The 20,868-nt window shown below is 42.5% G+C and overlaps 1 protein-coding gene across 2 annotated transcripts in view; it reads left to right on the top strand.

Moving 5' to 3' along the window:
• PSD (pleckstrin and Sec7 domain containing) overlaps window positions 1-20,868 on the top strand; it is a 216,582-nt gene that overhangs the window by 43,337 nt on the left and 152,377 nt on the right. For both annotated transcript variants that reach the window (XM_066598753.1, XM_066598754.1), the window contains exon 5: window positions 8,501-8,559. In XM_066598753.1, coding sequence (XP_066454850.1) covers window positions 8,501-8,559 — 59 coding nt within the window. The remainder of the gene's footprint in view (window positions 1-8,500; window positions 8,560-20,868) is intronic.

The following is a 20,868-nucleotide window of genomic DNA, read 5'->3' as shown; positions in this document are numbered from 1 at the left end:
CAATGCAAACACAACAATAATACAACGACTGAAAAGCCCAATATTTTCCGACGATTTTCGTTAGGAAAAAAACATCCGTCATTAAAAGCTCACTTTTATCGTTATAACGAGTTTCGAGCGATATTCTATGTGTCTAAATGGGGCTTTAGTTTTTAGGGAAGTCATTGACACAGAGGTTCACTTACCTTTTCTCCCTGCACTGTGGATACTTACCCATTATGTTCCATAAATGGCAGAGCTCTTGAATATTATTAGACTGGTTAGACTGTGATTGTCTATCGCTCAAAATTCGTTCAAACCACTGAAAATGAGTGATAATTGTCTCATGTAAATTATAATTGTGACTTGGATAACAATCTGACTGCATTTTATCAGTAATCAATGTAGAAATCCAGGTCATTCCAAAGGCTATACTTACCTTTTCTTGTAACTGTAATGGTGCTTTTAGATGGAACGATACCGTTCAGACGAATGAAAGTGAACGGTTCAGTCTAAATGCAAGCCAATGACTTAGTGAAAAACGAGAATCATTCGCTTCTCATTCGTCGTTCAGTTTCTGCGGGCATGAAAATCACCGTTGGCTCTTTCACTTGTCCCATTTAAACACTTCTATTTCAATGTTTCACATAGTGAATGTGAAACACTAAAAAATAAGTGACCAATTCTCATCGAACGAGTCAACAGTGAGTCTGCCTGCTTATATAGGCTGCACGAGAGCAGTCGTCATGAGGCTGCACAAGTGATTGGCTGAGGGCAGGGAAGCTTGACCAATCAGGGATGACGCAGCTGATGGAGGTACGGAGTGACCTTTTATGTACCTAAACTTTTAGGTAATGAAAAATTTGCAATTTGCAAGACACAATAAACTGTGTCTTGATTCATGGTTGGGTAAGGGGGAATAAACTAGGGACATAACAGGCTTGCTCCTTATGAAAATATATATTTTTTCATTACATACTGCAGTACATTAAAGGGGTTGTCTCATCTAGACAATGCCTTTTTCTGGTAAAAGGATCCCTGACGATGCTGATCACAGGTTGTATTGTTGCTCTGTCCTCCCCTCCTGTCAGCCACAATTTGCTTGGAAACTCAGTAGCAAGGTGCCTATTGAAATTAATGCATACCTGTAGTTTTACTTCTCTTTGCAATGATTGGACATAATCATTATATCACATTGCAATGACCTATTTATTTTATACAAAATATGTCATTTTAAGCACCTGTTCTTAAAATCAGTTTCTGTAGGGTTATATACAGAGGGGAACAAATATAGTACCCCACCCTAGCACTAACACTAAGCTGGAGCACTAAGAGCTCGTTACACCAATGTTGTGATCGATGATGAACAAGAGGTGATCGCCAATCAAGTACAAAAACATTGCACTAATACGGTTTAGCCTGTGATTGGAGTCCAAAAAACGCATGCAAATTTACTACCTGTGTTATGACAAAGGGACCCGCGTAACGCGGCGCCAGTTTCAAAGACGGAACCTTCAATTTGAGATTTCTAGAAGACAAATATACCTTCTGTCCCATCCTGTTAGGTTCAGATACTGACAGACTCCTCCCACTACGCAACTGAATACGAGCCCCCGTTGATTCCAGGTTGTTTTTTAATTCTTTCCATACCCCCTGTAGTGCATCTGTGGCAACATGAGCTGCAGAACAGGCAGACAGAGTAGAAATAGCTGTAAGGAAGTGAGGATGCTGACCATATACGCAAAAGAATGGAGATACACCAGTGGAAGAACAAGTACGGTTGTTTAGTGCAAACTCTGCCAACGGCAGGAATTCTGCCCACTGATGAGCCTTTTTGCTAGCAAACAACTGTAAATATTGCACTAAATCCTGGTTCTTCCGCTCAGTCTGACCATTGGTTTGCAGGTGGAAACCTGACGAGAAGGAAAGCGACGTTCCCAGGTTTCTACAGAAGGCTCGCCAAAATTGCGCAACGAACTGAACCCCGCGATGAGATACAATGTTCTCGGGAACCCCATGTAGACGAATGATTTCTTTTACAAAAATCTTGGAAAATTCTATCGCAAAAGGAAGCTTCTTTAACGCCACGAAATGTGCCATCTTTGAGAAACGGTCTACAACAAGTAGGATAGTGGTGAACTTCTGAGACTCAGGTAGATCAGTGATAAAATTCTACCGATAAATGTGACCACGGACGAAAAGGCACCAGTAATGGTCTCAGAGGCCCCTCCGGATGATGACGCCGACTTTAACCGTGTGCGCAGAAAGAGCATCCCTTAACAAAGTCGCTGATCTCCCGAGACATGCCTGGCCACCAGTTGTGTCTAGTACAAAGGTCCAGAGTCCCCTGAGCCCCCGGATGGCATGCGAGAACAGATGAGTGGGACTCTTCAATGACTCTGAGATGCAAGGTCTCTGGCACAAACAATCTGCCCTCCGGCACCCCAGAGGGAGTGTCCTGCTGACAATTTTGCAGATGAGGAACGAGATCAGATTCTACAGCTGCCACCACCACCCCAGGTGCCAAGATATTCTCAGGAGCCACTGTCTCACTTTCCGGCGAACTGAAACACTCCCCTGGAATATATGTGACGACAAGGTTAAACCTGGCAAAAAACAATGCCCACCTGGCCTGACCAGCCGTGAGTCTCTTAGCATTGGCGAGATATACCAAGTTTTTATGATCAGTATACATGGTAATGGGATGCCTTACACCCTCAAGATGGTGTCGCCACTCTTCTAGAGACCCTCAAGATGGTGTCTCCAATAACTCATGATTACCCACGTCGTAGTTACGTTCCGCCGAACTGAACTTCCGCGAGAAGAACGCACATGGACTATACCTAGGTCTCCCGCTGACTTCCTGAGACAATACAGCCCCTGCCCCCACCTCAGACGCATCGATCTCAATGAAGAACGGTCGTCGTGCGTCAGGCTGTACTACCACCGGGGCAGCAGTGAACGCCCTTTTGAGATGACTAAAAGCCTCTAGGGCCTCAGGCGACCATCTTACCAAGTCGGCACCCTTCTTGGTAAGATCGGTCAGGGGTTGAGCAATAACAGAATAATTCTTAATGAATCTAAACCTAAAAGCCGCTGGAGAGCTTTCAAGTTATCAGAGGTCTGACAAAACTTAAACTAATCAAATTGGCGGCAGCACCCGAATCAATAAAAGCTTGACTGGACTGAGTAAAATTCTGGAAGCCAATCTGACAAGGCATCAACAACTTAGGGAGTACCTGTGATCCTAGGCGATCCTCCGAAGATAGGATCTGGGATCTGAAGTTTTCCGCCGGATCAGACTGATGTTGGAGATGCTTCTGAGGACGGGGCAGTACACGATGTAAGGCTTTCCCACAATAGAGGCAGAAGTGATGAGTCATCTGGAACCGTCGCTGTTCCTCAAGACTTAGCTGATCCACTTCCATAGGCTGGGCACCAGAAGTTGGTATGGGAGAAGGGGGAGCGGGTCTGCCAGATTCCCTAGCCCTACGGGCTTGACGTTCCTCTTTTCTAGATCTCAGCCTCCTGTCAGCTTTGACTGCCAATTCCATCGCATCATTGAGTGTCACGGGAGCAGGATGAGAAATGAGTAGATCCTTGACAGCGTCAGAAAGACACAACAAGAACACATCTTTAAGGGCGCTTTCGTTCCAAGAGGTTTCACCTGAATACAGTCTAAATTTAGAGCTCTAAATTTAATAGTCCTCTAAATAGTCCTCTACCCACTGCTGCCCCTGACGTAGAGACATGGGATGAGATACCGCCAAACAAATCAACTGACTGCAGGCAAGCTGAACTCTCGGGCAAGGAGTAGGCCCATGTCCGGGGGGGACCTCAAAGTAAGGACATAATCAATCCAACTTTCTGGGATTCTGAGCCGGAGGAGCGGGGCCGCATCCGAAAATACGATCTACATGCCTGCTGAAAAACGAAAAATGTGCTCCTCTTCCCTGAAAATACCTCAGGAAAAGGACACCTGGGCTCAGGAATAGAAGGGGCGGTAGAAACATGCACTAACTCCCGCTGCTCCTGGGCCATCATACGACCCGACAGGTCTTGGATCACGACCACTAAATCCTGCAACTGACTGGCGAGGGTACTCATGGCTTCCATTGGAGAGCAATTTTAAGGGCCAGTTATTATGTTACGGTATACTACCCTTGATATGCCAGCCCGGGTGCCCTAGATCTCACCCACAACCCCTGTCCCTGCCTGCTTGGCTCCACTCCTGGCTTACCCCAGGCGGGCAACTGGGCGACGGTCCCTACTCTCACTAGGGACCGAAAAGGGACGCTGGCGTACCTGGATAGAAAGGGTAGAATACCGACAGAAAAGGCAGATGTAATTAACCAACACGAACAATACTAAGCAGAACTGAGGCAGGTGGAAAAACCTAGCGGACAATAGTAAAGTATAGCAGACAAGATGACAGAGGCAGGAGACCAACAGATGCAGACTAGCTAGCACTCTGAGAGAAACCAATAACTGCCGGTGATTGCAAGTCTCTGCCCAACCTTTAAACAAAAGCTTCCGCCCAGGGGCGGAGAGAGGGAGACAGCCAATTCCCAACAGAACATAATAAAAGGGAGATTGTGCACGGCAGCTGCACTCACAGGTGCACGCCACCAGCACCACGCCGGCCAGGCACCTGCTCCCCCGGCAGCCAGACAACAAGCCGGGGGGGACGCGTCCTGACCGCGGGACCCTGCACACCGCCGCATGGTAACAGTTATAGTGTAAGGTATGTATATTTTTGTAGCCTAGCTTAGTTTGTTCCTGTGGTTTTCTAGTACAGTCCATGCTCCTGTTCTTGGTGTTTGATGCCTCTTGTTTGACTTATCAATCAGTCTGTTATGTATTGTCTGATTCTTTAAAGATCCTTTATCACTAAACCAATATCCTTCAGATTCCTGCGATTTAGCGAGAATCTGAATGATAATCACTCAGTGTAAATGCATGCAGCGGCTGTACAACGAATTAGAAGTCTTTGTTCGTCATTCAGTTTCGGCATGTATCGTTCAGTGTAAACAGGCAGGCCTGCTTACTGTGAATGGAGGTGTGTGGGCTAGAATGATCCCTGACCGGCTCCACCTCCATTCAATCAAACACAGGAACGATTATCGCTGGGACAAGCTGTTGGGCATTGTTTGCCCGACAGCTTGTCCCATGTAAAAGCAGCCTTGGGCCGGCTGCACATGGGCGGGTCGGCATCCGCGTGTACCTGCCTTTTTGAAATCCACTCTGTACTATGGATGGTTGGACATAAGAAGTGTGGATTTTCTATTAAACCTCTGCTTTTCCTGTGTCATTACCTTTCCGCAATGTCATTGCAAAAGGGCCGTGGATTGGACGGCTTCCATTGACTTCAATGGAAGCCGTCCACTCGGAATGTGCATAAAAATAGAACATGCTACAATTTTTCCTCTGTGAGCAGAAAATTGCTATTTATTTCTGCTTATGTAGGTGAAAAAGCGATTTTCAATAGCATGCTATGGGCGGTATTTGCTGCGGAATCTGGAGGCAGGCGCCCACTCCGGATTCTGCAATACGAATCCGCCCGTGTGCATCCGGCCTTAAGCTATTCTCTGAATTGTAAAGCTCTATGTTTGTGCTCTATACAAGGAATGATGATGACTATTATTATTATTATACCCCCATTGGGATTTCTCACATTTCTCTGTTATATGGTTTATGATGTATTCTTTATCTGTTGTTTTTTTGTGCTCAAATCCTTAAGAAACTGCTGCTTAGTATCATACTGAAGTTTGTTTCATTTATCTCCTATTGTTATAGTCTAACAATAAACACAAGCAATTTTCTCTTATTCAGCACTACAAAATGTTTTTTATCTTATGTCAACAGCAATGATAAGGGAAAGAAAAAAAAACATAATTCTGCAAATTATATTCGTGCTGGAGTCAGCAACACGGCCATTATTCCTTTATTATTTTGCATCTTTGGGGAATACAATAGAATTGCCTGTGTTTTTGTGTCTCGTATTGTACATACTAGTTTGGAGTAGATAATGTTAAAGGTTAACTCTGCTGTTTAACACCAATTTTATAGTTTTATAGCTTTTTACAGTAAGAGTATACATAAAAATTGGAGTAACTTCTATAAATAAAGTAAAGTTCCTTTGGTTGGGAATCAATATGTCAATATGTCCTGATAGGTGCTAGTTTGTCAGATCTTCTGGATTATCAGGCTGTTCTAGAAAAGTACATGAAACTGACATTTGTAACTGAAGAACCTTTGACAAGAAGACCTGAAATACAATGTGCTGTCAAGATAAAATGTTATGTTACTACTGACAGTGGAGTGGTGATAACAATTGTCTGCTTCCAAGGGAAAGCATCATTTTGAAAGAAGTAGTCAGCCTTCCTTGTATGTACAGTCACACACAGATAGCTGTTAATCACTGATAGCTCCGCCCATTGGACTGTTCAGCTCAGGATGAGCAGAGATATAAATGAATATAATGCTACGTCTACTGAATCTTTCCCCATAAAACTATATATCAATCTGCTCGGCTCCTCCTGCTCTATAACATTATGACTGTAGTTTGGACAATATGTCCCAACTGACAGATTCCCTTTAAAAAGGACCTATCAACAGCGGCGGATTAAGGGAACTAAAGGCTTGGGGCTATTCACACAACTTGGGCCTTCCCCACACACAATGCATCATGCCTCTCCTCCCCCATTTTAATATTTTGAAGCTCCTGCAGTATTCACGGGTGATTTCATCATTTACGTGACCTCTGGCTTCAGCGATCATGTCTGCATGAATGGCACATGACTGCTGAAGTCAATGATTTTTATCAAAAGTGTAATAGAATTAAATCAAAGAGAGCTATACCGTCTATAGTACTTCTAGCTCCAATGTGGGCAAGACATTATATATATATGTGTGTGTGTGTGTGTGTGTGTGTGTGTTTAGCTTGAAGGAAACATGATTAAAAGATGGATTGCTCACCCACAGTGCAGAAAACTACTGGGCAGTAGACCGCTAGTGAATTCTAGAACCAAGGCATATTACATTATAGTAGCAGGCACCTTCTTGCAGCTTTCTGTGAAAATGATTTTCAGCAAAATTGCATGAATATTCAGATATATGTACTCCTTTTGCCATTCAAACATTTACACAGGGATTTAAAAAATAAATGATTACTGCATTCTGAATTGGTACATTATTCCTATTTACTATATAAGCAGAAAATGAACGTTACAAAATGATACTATGTTTGTATCTATATGAAACTGCTTGAATGTAACAACAAGCTTTCCCCCTTAAAAGCTGCAACTATTTCTGTTATATGTCTGTTTCAGAATTGTTGCCATTATTATTTCTACATGAAACCAGCCAGGAGTAGACATTTCAAGGTGCCAAATTGTATTTCATAAGTGTACCATAAAAGCAATTATGGGTTTTTTTTCCAGGACATTGATATTATTGGTCTATCCTTAGGTTAGGTCATCGATATCAGATTAGTGGGGGTCCAACTACATCCCACTGATTAGTTCATTGCAGTTGGAGTGCTGCGTTCAATTGAATGACTATGAAACAGAGCTCTGTACTATTTATAGTGGCTGCCCCTAGTATTGCAGCTTACTGTTGCTGAGTCCTGTTCAAGTGAGTGAGACTAAACTGCAATATAAGGCTCAGCCTCTACAGAAATTATGGAGCTGTTTCTTGTAAACAAGAAAGGGATGTGGCACTCCAGCTGCAATCATCTGATCAGTGGAGGACCCTAATTGAACTGATACTGATGGCCTATCCTAAGGTTAGGCCATCAATATCAAAGTCCCTGAAAACCCCTTTAAAAAGCAACTATGCTTTGTGATTATAAAGTGATTGGTTAGAACATACCTTATCATTCCAAAAACTGTAAAACAAAGTGAATGGGTAATGCCTGGTTTAGACACAACGATTCTCACTCAAAAGTTGCTCAAAAGACATCTTTTGAGCGATAATCGTTTTGTGCATTTACAGGGCAAGGTGATTGCTCACAATTCGCTCAAACGGCAGCTTGATTGACAGTTTTGAGTGATCACTCTGAGTGGGGTATACAGAAGACAAGCAGGGCTGCTTGCTTTCTGTGTACTCCTGCTGTCTTCACGGAACACAGCTGGAGCGCTGTGTTCTTCATACCCCAGCTGTGTTCACGGAACGGGATACCACTGAAAAAATAGTATCAGCGGTATCCCGCTGTGAACTCCTGATAAGGCTGATCGTTCTCTTTCAGCATGCTGAAAGACAACGATGAGCGACGGCATAACGACAACTGCACAATGTCACAACGATTATCACTCAAATGACGACTTTGAGTGATTTTTGAGCAGGAATCGTTGTGTCTAAACCATCCGCAACCTTTTCATATATAAAACAACTTTTGTATATTTTTTATTTTTCTCCGCTAATCTCTCTATTTCATTTTTTTTTTGGGGGGGGGGGGGGATCAGCCTCAGGTACAATGCAGCATGTTTCCTAATCCTGTTCATCTGTTTTGCTATTTCAGATGGTGTTCATACCCTAACATGTGCACTGATGCTATTAAACACCGATTTACATGGACATGTAAGCATTTTCAATAAATCTGAAAATATATTTTATGTGCTGTTATGTCTCAAACATAATTGGAAGTTAAAAAAAAAAATCAAGCACTAAAAGAAGTTGTCGGAATTAAATGAAACTTTCTATATGTGATTGTAACGTTGATATAAGTAAGTGATTACAATATCAGAGCAAAAGAATCATTTGTTGTGGAGAACTGACCCCTTGTAGGGAGGCTCTAGTACCCTGTTGTACCACCTCTATTGATACAGGTGGGTATGGAGGCTCTAGTACCCTGTTGTACCACCTGTAGCTTTGATACAAATGTGATAAGGGCATGGAAGCTATAGTACCCTCTTGGGGTGACTACCCACTAGTGTTTTTTTTCTGCTGTGAATTTGCTGCTATTTTTTCTTCCAATTGTCAATGGGACTTTCTAATGTTAAAAACGCAAAGTTGCGTTGCGGTTTTAACATTAGGAAGTCCCATAGGCATCTGGGGGAAAAACGCAGCGAATTCGCAGCGGAAAAAAACCGCTAGTGGGTAGTCACCCTTGGGCTGCCTCTATCTTGAATGAAAGATGTGATACGAGCAGGCATGGAGGCATATAGGTCCTATATGGTATCCTGCGGCATATCGGTCCACATTTGCTGTAACAGCCTCTAGATTATGCAAGCTCATAGGCTGTCGAAGTTGACATCTCAAATGCTCGCATATATGTTCTATTTGTCATAAATCTGGTGACCGGGCAGCAATGGAAGTGTGACAATTTTGTGGAGACATCCCTGTGACACCCTTGTGTGTGCGGCTGAGCGTTATCCTGCTAGAAAATGCCTCTGGGAAGCCGCCATCAGAGGAACACATGTGGCTGCAGGATGTCCTGAACATATCGCTGAGCTGTCATTGCCCTTCGTAACACTACCAGGGGTGACTGACTGTCATATGTGATGACCCCCCAGACCATCACACCAGCAGTGGGGGCAGTGTGCTGCTCCACAGCAAAGGCAGGATTAAGTGCTTACCCCTAGGTCTCCAGACATGGACACGGTCGTCATCAGCGGTCAAACTAAACTGAAGACAACCCGGTTTCACTCCATAGTATCCAGTTTTGTTTCTTAATGGGTGCTGTAAAACCAAATGTTCTTTAGCCAAACAACTGGAAATGAATCCTACAGACGCAGGTTCTGTAATGATTGTGCCACCTGGCTTTTGATGCAGGGCAACGAAACAGTTGGAGCTGCTTGTGCTTGTCGGATGATCCCGGATGGTCAGTCGGGGGCACCCTGAGCCTGTTTACCTTATGTGCCCTAACGCATCCACTGGTCTCAATACCCCCTAACAGTCTGGTCAAAATGGCCCAGATGGCAGCAATTCGTCAGTACGACCATCCAGCTTCTCATATTCTAATAATGCACCCCCTCTCAGACTCTGTTATCTGGGCGAAGTCTCTTTGATTGTGTCATAGAGGTGTCTAGTGGTCAACAAGCTCTACACAAGCGGAAGAAGAGGTCACTACACACAAGGAGCCTCTGAGAGCCTTTTATAGGCCAAGGGGGGAACCACTTGTAGGGCTTTAGGTGACAAGACTGTAAATCTAATCACCACAACTCTAATAATTTGTATACCGGGCTGAGATGTAACTATATGCCGAGTTTTGCAGCAAAAAACAACTCCTTCTAGGGGCGGGATTTGTGTATGCACAATACAATCTGAATGGTGTAAATAGTATGATATCTAACCAGATATGTCTGATAAGTTAAACTAAAAATAAAATGCTTAGCACGATGGACAGGGCAATACGCCCCAAGAATACAGATGCATGTCAGACAGTAAATATGCTGCACAGAGTTATGGAGATGTCCTAATGTGTGTCACTGCCAAACTGTGCAGCTTCATCAGTCCTTGTCGTTTGACCTAAGGGCTGTGTGCAACAGCCGATCCGAGTGCGCCAAAGTGAGTGTGCAGCAACCCAAAGAATGTACAGTGGTACACTTAACAGGAAGGCCTGCTTTGTCACGCTAATACTCCAACCGGGACCCCTGGCATGGAATGCCAATTAAATAACAGACTAGTCCAGTAGCTTGTGGTAGTAATCTGGAAGTACGCAGATTTACTAAGCTGATATTTGAAACAGTAGAAAATACAGACTCTCCAATTCGGTACTTGGTAATGGCAAAAATAGAAACAGCAGTATTCATTGAGCATGAATTGAGCATGGTGAAGAATACAGCAATATTGACTCGAATAGAAACTGACTTCAAGGCTTTCTCCTTTCCTTTCTCTGAAACTGATTTGTAAGACAATTTCCCCACTAGTTACTTAAGCTGAAGGGATAAGTGAATTTAACAAAGTATAGATGAAGCAGAGTGTAGGTGGGTCACAACACTAGTCCTGGCTTTGATTTCACCAGGTAAACTTTAGACTCACTGTTTTCTAGAGGACCAACTTCGGAAAGGTTCTCCTCCTCTCTGCTGTGGATCACCAAGGGAGCGGAATGAGACCTCGCTCGACCCTGGGAAGAAACGCGCTGATAACTGCTTTCTCTCTTGTGCAAGTACCTCCTCCTCCGACACAACCTCAATACAACCTCTCCTCTTTCCCTTCTGGCTGTAACTCTCTTAACTGCTCAATGCCTCCTCCTTTTATGACCTCTTCTCTTTCCTGCACTTTCTTGACTCCTTCCCCTTTGCATAGGGACTTGTATTATTGTTTTCCCGCCCTTGGACTCTGCACCAGTGACTATGAAGACTATCAGCCAATAGGACACCACCTGACATCAGCTCTAGGCTTAGTGGAGAGATGGGGAGAAACACGATCTCTCCTACGGACGGCACCTTCTATGTCCAATGATGGCACATAGACAGGTGTGACAGGACAGATGTTGCTGTGTGTTCTTTAGGACCCACTGGGTCACTACACTGTGTCTTTACAGTGGGCAAAAGGGACATCTGCGCTCCAACTGTCTGGTGCACCCTGCAGAGCCAGAAAACTTCACTGCCTAGGTGTTGGGGGGGGAGAACATTTTAAGCCTGACAATTTCTTTGCTGAATGACACGTTTTTGGTTACTGTCAGGACTATCACTTACTGTCTCAAACAGACATGACTTCGCATGAGATACACTAGCCACCTCCTTAATCTAATGTCCACCTAGTATGAAGCCCGGGCAGTGCTGTGCTATTGTGTCTGTCACACATGACCAGAATCCCAGCCAACCCCATTTACCACCACTACTACACAATATTAAAGGCACCTCCTAAAAGAAAACATGTTAACATGACACAGTTGAAAAAGGAGGGAAGAGTCAGTGGTCTACAGTTCATGCTGGAGCAACCCCCTTACACATATGCATTGCTGGTTTCCTGGTAATTTCACCCATAATTTAATGGGGTTTCCATTTTAATAAAATAGGTTGCAAATGTAATAAAACATTAAAGAAACAGTCTCACTCATCCTCTGTCCCAGAAATCCAGCACTGCAGTTCCCACAGCTATCCAGGGCTTTGTTCACATGTGGGCACCATGTGACCGCTTCAGCTAATCAGTAACCACAGTGGTCATGTGCCCATACTACTGGCGTCATCACTCAGCAATTGGAGCCATGCTGCCAAGAGTATGGCATGTGATCACTATGGCCACTGATTGGCTGCAGCAGTCACCAGCAGTACAAAACATCACTCACTGCTGACCACGTGTAAATCGAGACAAGCAGAGGACCACGGGAGCTCGAGCGCTGGGGAGAGAACAGGTGAGTATTGTTCTGCTTACTCATATTTGCTGCCTTTTTATTTTATTTATCTAAAACAGGATAACCCCTTCAAGCTGCTCACAGAAGCGTGACGGACTGTTCTAAATAAATTGAACTGGTGATGCTTGACTCTGAATGTTGTTGCATCATGTACCTGTAAATCCGTCTTCTCCAAATAACCTTTTATTTTCTTGCACTGTTTCATGTCGGAATTCCTTTTGAACATAAAAACTTGATTAAACATTCTCTACAAGAGTGCATCCATTATCCATGGGAAAAAGTAAGAATAAGACTGATGCTGATTAGCAGTAGGCACAGATTTCACCCATCAAGTAGGCAACATCTTAAAGGGGGGAGTCCATGAAATGAACCAAAGGATTGCTGTTTGCAGCTGTCGAGCAATCCTTCTTATTAGGTAACTAGGATGGGTTGATGGGTTCCGTATAAACAGGCAGTCGGTCACTTATGAAGCCCACGACTTGGGATCTCTGCCGATCAGCTGATTAACTGGCGCCGCTGTCAATGTGGTCAGCACATGAAGCAGGTAGCACTGACAGCAATGCAACGGCCCAGTTTGGTACTGTAGGCACAGCTCCAATTGAATTCAATCGGAGATGTACTTGCATTACAACCCAACACTATGGACAACACAGTCTGCTTGCTGCACTGCCTGTGCTAACAGTGGTATCGGGAATCAGCTGATAAGCCAAGATCCCGAGTGGTGGACCCCCGCCAATCATTAATTGATGACCAATTCTAAGAATAGGTCATCAATAGAAAATCTGCCCTAAATCCCGGACATTCCTTTAATATGCAATGAATATACGGATTACAGGTGAGTATACCTCATGTATTCATATGTAAATATTCCCTATAGCAGCTGCCCTTCAAGGCTACCTATAGGCACAGGTTTAATGGCTAGAGGTAAATCTAGCCCTGCTGATAAGTATGTTCCGGAAATCTACAATGTTGTGGATGTGAAGAATGTGCCTTTGAATTTCAAAAGGACTATGCATGTGTAAAAATAATGTTCATTCTTTTAAGTCATCCGACTAAAGGCCATTCGGTTACTATTCGTATATTTTCTCTTAATAATAGTTGTTCAAGGACAAAATAACCAATGAAAAAAAACTGAAAACGGTGGCGTATGAATGATAATTGTAATGATGGAAAATCCACCCGATGCTCATAGCTATTTTTTAAACCCATTATAATTCTTCAGAGGTTTGAAAAATTGTAACCTGCAAAACACATTTATCGCAAATTATGTGTTAGATGTTTAGAATCATTGGTGAGTCAGTGAATAATACGCACCACATTCGTCCCAGAAACGAAACATTTGCTTGATACATCTGAACAGGATTTTTGCAACTATTCTGTCAGGAGTAAATATTGCCTTAGGCTAAATGCACACTGGCGATCGCGAGAAACTCTGCCCGATATCGCGCTCGTCAACGTGCGCTTTTCACGCTGACGCAAGGCGTTCTTGATTCAAAAATGCCTTGTATTGATTCTGTGAAATTGCAATCCTCCGGCGCGTTTCAGGTATGTCAGAAATTCGCTAGTGTTTTCCATTAATTTCAATGCTAAATATCGCATTGCACTCACATGTACATGACACGGCCATGTTATGTCTTTTAGGACCCCATTGAAAACAATGGGTGACACATTCCGAGACAATACCAAAAGATAGAACATGCTGCGATTGTAAATCGCTCATGTCAATAAGTCCATTCAAAAGAATGGAGTTTATATTCGTGCGAGTTTTGTGCATCATGTTGAATTCTCACCCATTCAATGTAGCTCAAGGCCCCTTTTACGTGGGCGAGAAAATCATGTGAGAATGTGGTCATATACATTTCTTTGATGCGATGCGAGAAAGCAATCATGCCATGTCCTATCTTTGACCCTTCCATTGGAACGCTTTGCCTATTGCTTTCAATGGGGACGAAAAACACATCAAACAGCGTGCGATGTGTCACAAGTCTAATTCTGCGTTTCCCATTGAGAACAATGGGACACAGTTACCGATCGTCCGGCATGGCTGAAAGCGGCGCCAGAGGATCGCAACTGAACTGAAGTGATGGGAGGCATTTTTGATACAAAAACGCCAAGCATCTGCGGAGACATCGCATGTGTTTGACCGCCATATCAGGCTCGCAAATGTGAAACTAGCCTTAGGGTGTATTCACACCACTGATTTGCTATCAATTTCGGTGCAGAAGTGTAGCAGATTTTACTTTTTCAATTGAATTCAAAGAGATGAAATCTGGCGCAGATCTTCAATGAAATCTTTGACAAAATCTGCAGAAAATCACCTATGTGTGAATACAACTTTAGAGTCCAGCAACATGTTGCCATGGCACTTAAGGCCCATTTACACGTAAGGATTAACGCTCACAATTTGTTCAAACAACCGAAAATGAGCGATAATCATTACATGTAAATGCGGGCATCGGGCACTTTTCATTTTTAACTTAAAATCCATCATTCAGCCACTGAGAGATAAAGCAAACACATATATCTCTCAATAGACTGCACACTGTTCTCTCCATGCCATGTTTACACTAGCCAAGAGAGAACAATGCAATCTGTTGGCAGCCAAGAGCAGAACAATGCAGCTGTTCACACAGCTGGTCTTGTGTTTAAACACATGCTGGGCTCTGCAAACAGCTCCTGCATGTCCTTTTACATGCAAATGAAGATGATAAAGTGTTAAAAGCCATTAACACTTTACGCAAATAAATCGTTAAATCTTTCAATCGTTTAGTTTGAAAGATTATGTTTGCATATAAAAGGGCCTTTACACACCATCAATCTATGGAACCATTGTATTGTGATGAGGCGAAAATCACATACACAATACTAAATGGCTACTGACAGTTATCATTCCACCACATTGTCTAGCTTCATTGATGATAATTAATCATCCTTTCAAGAGGATTATTGCAAGAAGATTATTCTATGCTAGGATGGGTTGTTTGCAGCTCATACATTCTGCAGTATCAGCCTAAATGCCCTTAGTGTCTTAAGTCGAATTACCATCTTAATAGCAGATGATCTTAAGGTCCTCCTTGTATTCATTAACCTGTAGCTGGGCATACACTAACTATTATTTTTCTACGTTTCCTGATATCCAATTCTGGTAAAGTAGACTTCCAGCGATATGTTTGTTAATTGTGCTATCCCAGCGACATGAAGACTGTTAAAAAAGGGAAATGTTAAAGTGGTAAGTTCTGTTAAAATATGTAGCTGATCTCTATTGTTAAAGACGTTGCATTTGTAATGGTTTGTTCAACATGCAAACATTATCATAACTCACACTGCTCTCATATTTTGGTAGTAGTGCTAGGCAATCAAGCGTTTAGGAGAGGTTGCTGAGCTGGAACACCCAATAGTCAGCTTTCCTGAAGGTCAGATAAAAGAGGGTGACAAACTATTGAATTGCACAATCATTTTCTTTTGATTGCCTAAGGGTTTCTAGATGAAAGCCTTCTTAAAACAGAAGGTATTTACTCTCATGTCCATCAATAAACAAGCAACAAAAGAAAAACTTTATTTTTACCAATTCTTTTTATTGAAAATCCTGGGAAAATGGGAAATATTATAACTGTGTTTGATAAATGGCAAGCTAAGATTTACATCAATTACGTAGCTGAACATTGGGGGTAAGAATAAGAGGGGGACGGTGAAGGGGTCCGGGGAAATAAGCAGGTAGATCATTGTGAATCAGCATAAGCAGAGTAAGTCTCCTTAAGTAGTGAAGAAGTACAAAGGTTATAGTCCTTTTTTTAAGACTCAAAGAGGGGGAACAAACAGAATGTTATATATTGACATTAATTTCATTGTTCCTAAACTCCTTCCATAGTTTCCACAGGTTAAGAAATTGAGCAGGCTTTGTCAATTCCCATTTGACCAGTTCCTCAAATCTGTACATTTCATCCTCCTTCTAATGTGTAAAATAGAGGCACCTGTCTTCTTTTCAGAGCCTTTATTTCTACATCATAAAGGAATAAGCAGTCCTGCTGCCTGAAACCATTGTGTGGCAAGGTTAATTTTCTAGCGAATCCATGGAGGTGGGGCAGCCAATGGCGCACTAGCTGCAATATGGAGAATGAGCATATTTTTTATGTACTTCTCAATCTTTCTCCAAAATAGGTTAATTCTCTTACATGACCAAAAGATAGGTTTCAGAGAACCTGTCTCCAATAAGCAGCGCCAACAGAGATCTGTATGTGACACAACAAAAAACTATTAAGTGGTTGTACAGTATAGGGAAAATAGTACTGTGAATGCGATGGAGCTACGGTATTACACTCAACCCGTGGACAGGTATGGTGCTGTTTTTGACAAAAGCAAGCCATCTTGTTCTAATCCTGGAAAACCCTTTAATCTCTATTTTAGAATAGTGGGCAAGACATGCAAATTGGTCCTTTCTGCCCCCATTTTATTTCACTGTATTATTTATCCACATTTCTTGTCACAGGATCTTTTCATTGTGCCTTTTTGGGTGTCCTTCCTGGAGGTCTGGAGGGTGGCCTTCAGGTTCCTCACCCTTTTGAGACCCTTCGGGACTTTACCAATACATTGGTTTAGCTGTCTACCAAGTACTATGTCTGCATATTGCATATAGGTGAATAATACCTATAACCTCAAAGTGAAGACTTTAAGGATTAATATGGGGATGCTTTCTTCCAAATGAAGCTAACATTGTAGGAATTACATTAGTTTTCATACAAAGTCCCTTTCCCAATTTTAGAGTCTCAAAAGTAACTAGAAAATTGTCTCCTCAGCTGTGTCATGGCCGAGTGTGTTATTCGCTTATTATGCTATTTCAAGAGGTTAAATAAACAAGTTGATATGTTCCATTTACATTTTGAATCTGTAGTCACTAATCTAACATGAAGTCCAAACAGCTGTCCTTGCCAGTAAAACAAGTCAAACTGATCAAAGAGGTAGCAAAAACTATAATTGTGGTCAAATTAAACAATCGGTCAATTTTTATAAAAGAAAAGAACACCAAAAAAACACCAAAAGGCCTAGAAAACCAAGAGAAACAGTTGTAATGGATGACCTTATCTGTACAATTATGTCCTTCTTTACCTTTCTTCTTGGCTCAACATTTGCCTGAGATGTCTGTCACAAAATGATCAGCGTTGAAATAAACCTGTTCTCCATAGTGGCATACAACCATTGTAAATATATATAATATAATAGTATATATATATTAGTATAATATATATATAAAAGGTATAATAGTACAACCTTAATTCCAAAAAAGGTGGGATGCTGCGTAAAATGTCAATAAATGTAAAGAAAAAAATGCAATGATTTGCAAATCTCATATAACCATATTTTATGCATAAAAGATCATAAAATAAATATCTGAAGTTGAACGGGAGACATTTTTCCATTTCATTTAAAAAAATTATCTCATTTAGAAATTGATGACAGAAACACATCTCAAAAAAAGAGACAGGAGTAAAAAAAAATGGCCGGAAAAGTAAGTGGTACCAATGAAAAACAACTGGAGGTTCAATTTTCATATGACTGTATAAAAAGAGCATGCTAGAGAGGCAGAGTCTCTCAGAAGCAAAGGTTCGCCAATCTGTGAAATACTGTGTCTAACTAAATTGTGGAATAATTTCAGAAAAATGTTCCTCAACATAAAATTGCAAGGACTTTGAATATCCTACTATCTACAGTACATAATATCATCAAAAGATTCAGAGAATCTGGAGAAATTCATGTGCACAAGGGACAAGGACAACTGTCAATATTGGATGCTTATGATCTGCTGCTTATTACTACTGGGGCAAATATAGGGGACACTATTACTACTGAGGCCAATATAGAGTCACTATTATAACTGGGCCCACTGTGGGGGTCACTATTACTACTGGGACCAATATAGGGGGCACTATTACTACTGAGGCCAATATAGAGTCACTATTATAGCTGGGGCCACTGTGGGGGTCACTATTACTACTGGGACCAATATAGGGGGCACTATTACTACTGAGGCCAATATAGAGTCACTATTATAGCTGGGTCCACTGTGGGGGTCACTATTACTACTGGGACCAATATAGGGGGCACTATTACTACTGAGGCCAATATAGAGTCACTATTATAGCTGGGGCCACTGTGGGGGTCACTATTACTACTGGGACCAATATAGGGGACACTATTACTTCTGCGGACACTTTGTACATGGCAGCATACTTCAAGTTGACTTGGGGTATGTTTACACGTAGCGAAAATGCTTTGGTATTTCTGCAGCAGAAATTTTCATGGCAAATTCCACAGCATTTCCACATCCAAAAAAACTGTCAAAATCCGTGTGGATTTTGACTGGAAATCAGCCGCGTGTCCACAGCTCATTTTATACTATGCGGAGCTCCCCCTTACTACCTCTGAAGGCTTTTAGCAGTCAGCGCTCCCCAACTTCCATTTCGCAGCGGGCTGGTCAGCAGTGGCACCGCTGATCAGGTGATACTGGTCAGTTGAAGCCACTACAGGGCACTGGGAATCAGAACCCAGGGAGCGCTTACAGCGGGAAGCCTTTGAAGGAGCTGAGGGGGAGTGCCGCATAGTATTTCCTAGTATTCATAGATTTTTAGATGTGGAAATGCTGCAGAATTTGCTTCCTGCCTTTTTTTTTAAAAGCCTTGTACTTTTTATAACAACAGAGGTAAAATCATACGTTGTGAGAAGCCCCGCCCCCTGATCAAACCTTCCTATTCTGCTTTGACCATGGGAAAATCTGGTCACCTTAGTTATATATACATGAAGGATAAGTTTCCCTGCCCTGAGTCATCACAGCCTGCCATGTTCTGTCCTCTTCCGCCTTATCACATTCCCCAACATACTGTCCTCTCTACCACTCATCATAGCCCAATCATTCTTGAAAGCATTGCACAGTGCTGTATGGATCGTTTGCCCAACATTCGTCCCATGCAAACCCACCTTAAGTGTTGAGCTTCCATCGAATGTGTACAAATGCCAATGCAGTTAAACAAATGAGTGATAATAGAGCTAATTCCCAACACAATTGGTTTCTCAGTTGCCTTGGCTGGATTTTTTTTTTTGCATTTTGCTGCACCTCTACCCAATACTGCATTAGGCATTGGCTGTAAAGTCAAATGGTATTGAGAGGATTCTGTAATCTCTCTGAAAAGGTGCAGCAGGGTTTAAAAGAATCTGGTGCTGATATGAGGAGTTTATACACGGTGTGAGGGGATTAGTTTGGGATCGCTTTTACTGGGGTGAAAAGGACATGTATCTCTTTCACCAAACACAAAGTCAGCAGCCAGGAATAGGTTGTCAACTGACATTTGGCCAAATTTATTAATAAGGTTGCAAGAAAACAAAACTAAAACAGAGCAGGAACAAAACACATACCTTGCCTGACTGTCACTAACAAATACACAGTATTTCCCCCACTGCCAGTTGGGGGGCTTCTCCCTGCCAGCTACAAAAATACATTTAGCAACCGTAATCAAAGATCATGGGTTTTAGACTCAGAACAGCTTTCTGTGTCCCCCAGGTAGAACATCTACTGGTCTGTTAGCTGCTCTTTATATATCTACCTAGTGGCTCTTAATTACATAATGAACCAGCAGGTGATACTCTCCCTGTTGCTCCACATAGGAAAAATGTCTACCTCCCCTCTGTAACCACTCCTACCAGTGAGGTAGAAGCCAATTTTCTTCATTTAAGGAAAAAAAATAATGTAACATGTAATAACATGAAAGGCATCTAGGCCCCTCTTGTACTCTTACCGAATTCACAATCACCAGGCAGAGAGTTCCATAGTCTCACTGCTCTTACATTAAAGAACCCTCTTCTATGTTGGTGTAGAAACCTTCTTTCTTCTAGACATAGAGGATGCCCCCTTGTTACAGTCACAGTCCTGGGTAATAAATAGATGATGGGAGAGATCTCTGTATTGTCCTCTGATATATTTATACATACTTATTAGGTCGCCCCTCGGCTGTCTTTTTTCCAAACTAAATAACCCCAATTTTGATAACCTCTCTGGGTATTGTAGTCTGACGATTCCATTTATTACTTTAATTGTCCGTCATTGAACCCGCTCAAGCTCTGATATGTCCTTCTTGAGTAGCGGTGCCCAAAATATGTGGTCTGATCAATGATTTGTGAAGAGGAAGGACAGTGCTTTCGTCATATGCCCCTAGACCTCTTTTGTTGCACCCCATGATCCTATTTGCCTTGACAGCAGCTATCTGACACTAGTTACTCCAGTTAGGGCTCATGCACACTGGCGGGAGCGATATCAGGATGTGATTGATGCCCCAATATCTCTCTTGCAATCCTTCTGAAGCCCTTGATGCGAGGTGTTTCCTCAGGGAAACAGCCTTCCATCCCTGCAGGGCTGAAGGAATATCCTGCCGTGGCTGTCACCTTAGTAGTGCTGTCATTTCTGGTGCGTCTTCTTGCAGGTCCCGACACTCTTCTTCAGCTGCTCTTCTGTGAGCGCTGTGACCAATCAGAGGCAGAGCTTGTATTTCAAGCTTCCCCCGAAAGTCCTCGTCGTGGAGTGTTCCCTGCCACTGCTGTCACAG

The sequence above is a fragment of the Eleutherodactylus coqui genome, chromosome 4 (genome assembly GCF_035609145.1).
Source record: "Eleutherodactylus coqui strain aEleCoq1 chromosome 4, aEleCoq1.hap1, whole genome shotgun sequence".
In the NCBI taxonomy this organism is placed as follows: domain Eukaryota; kingdom Metazoa; phylum Chordata; class Amphibia; order Anura; family Eleutherodactylidae; genus Eleutherodactylus; species Eleutherodactylus coqui.
Note: the sequence above shows the minus strand (reverse complement) of the source record. Positions and strands in the feature narration are given on the sequence as shown.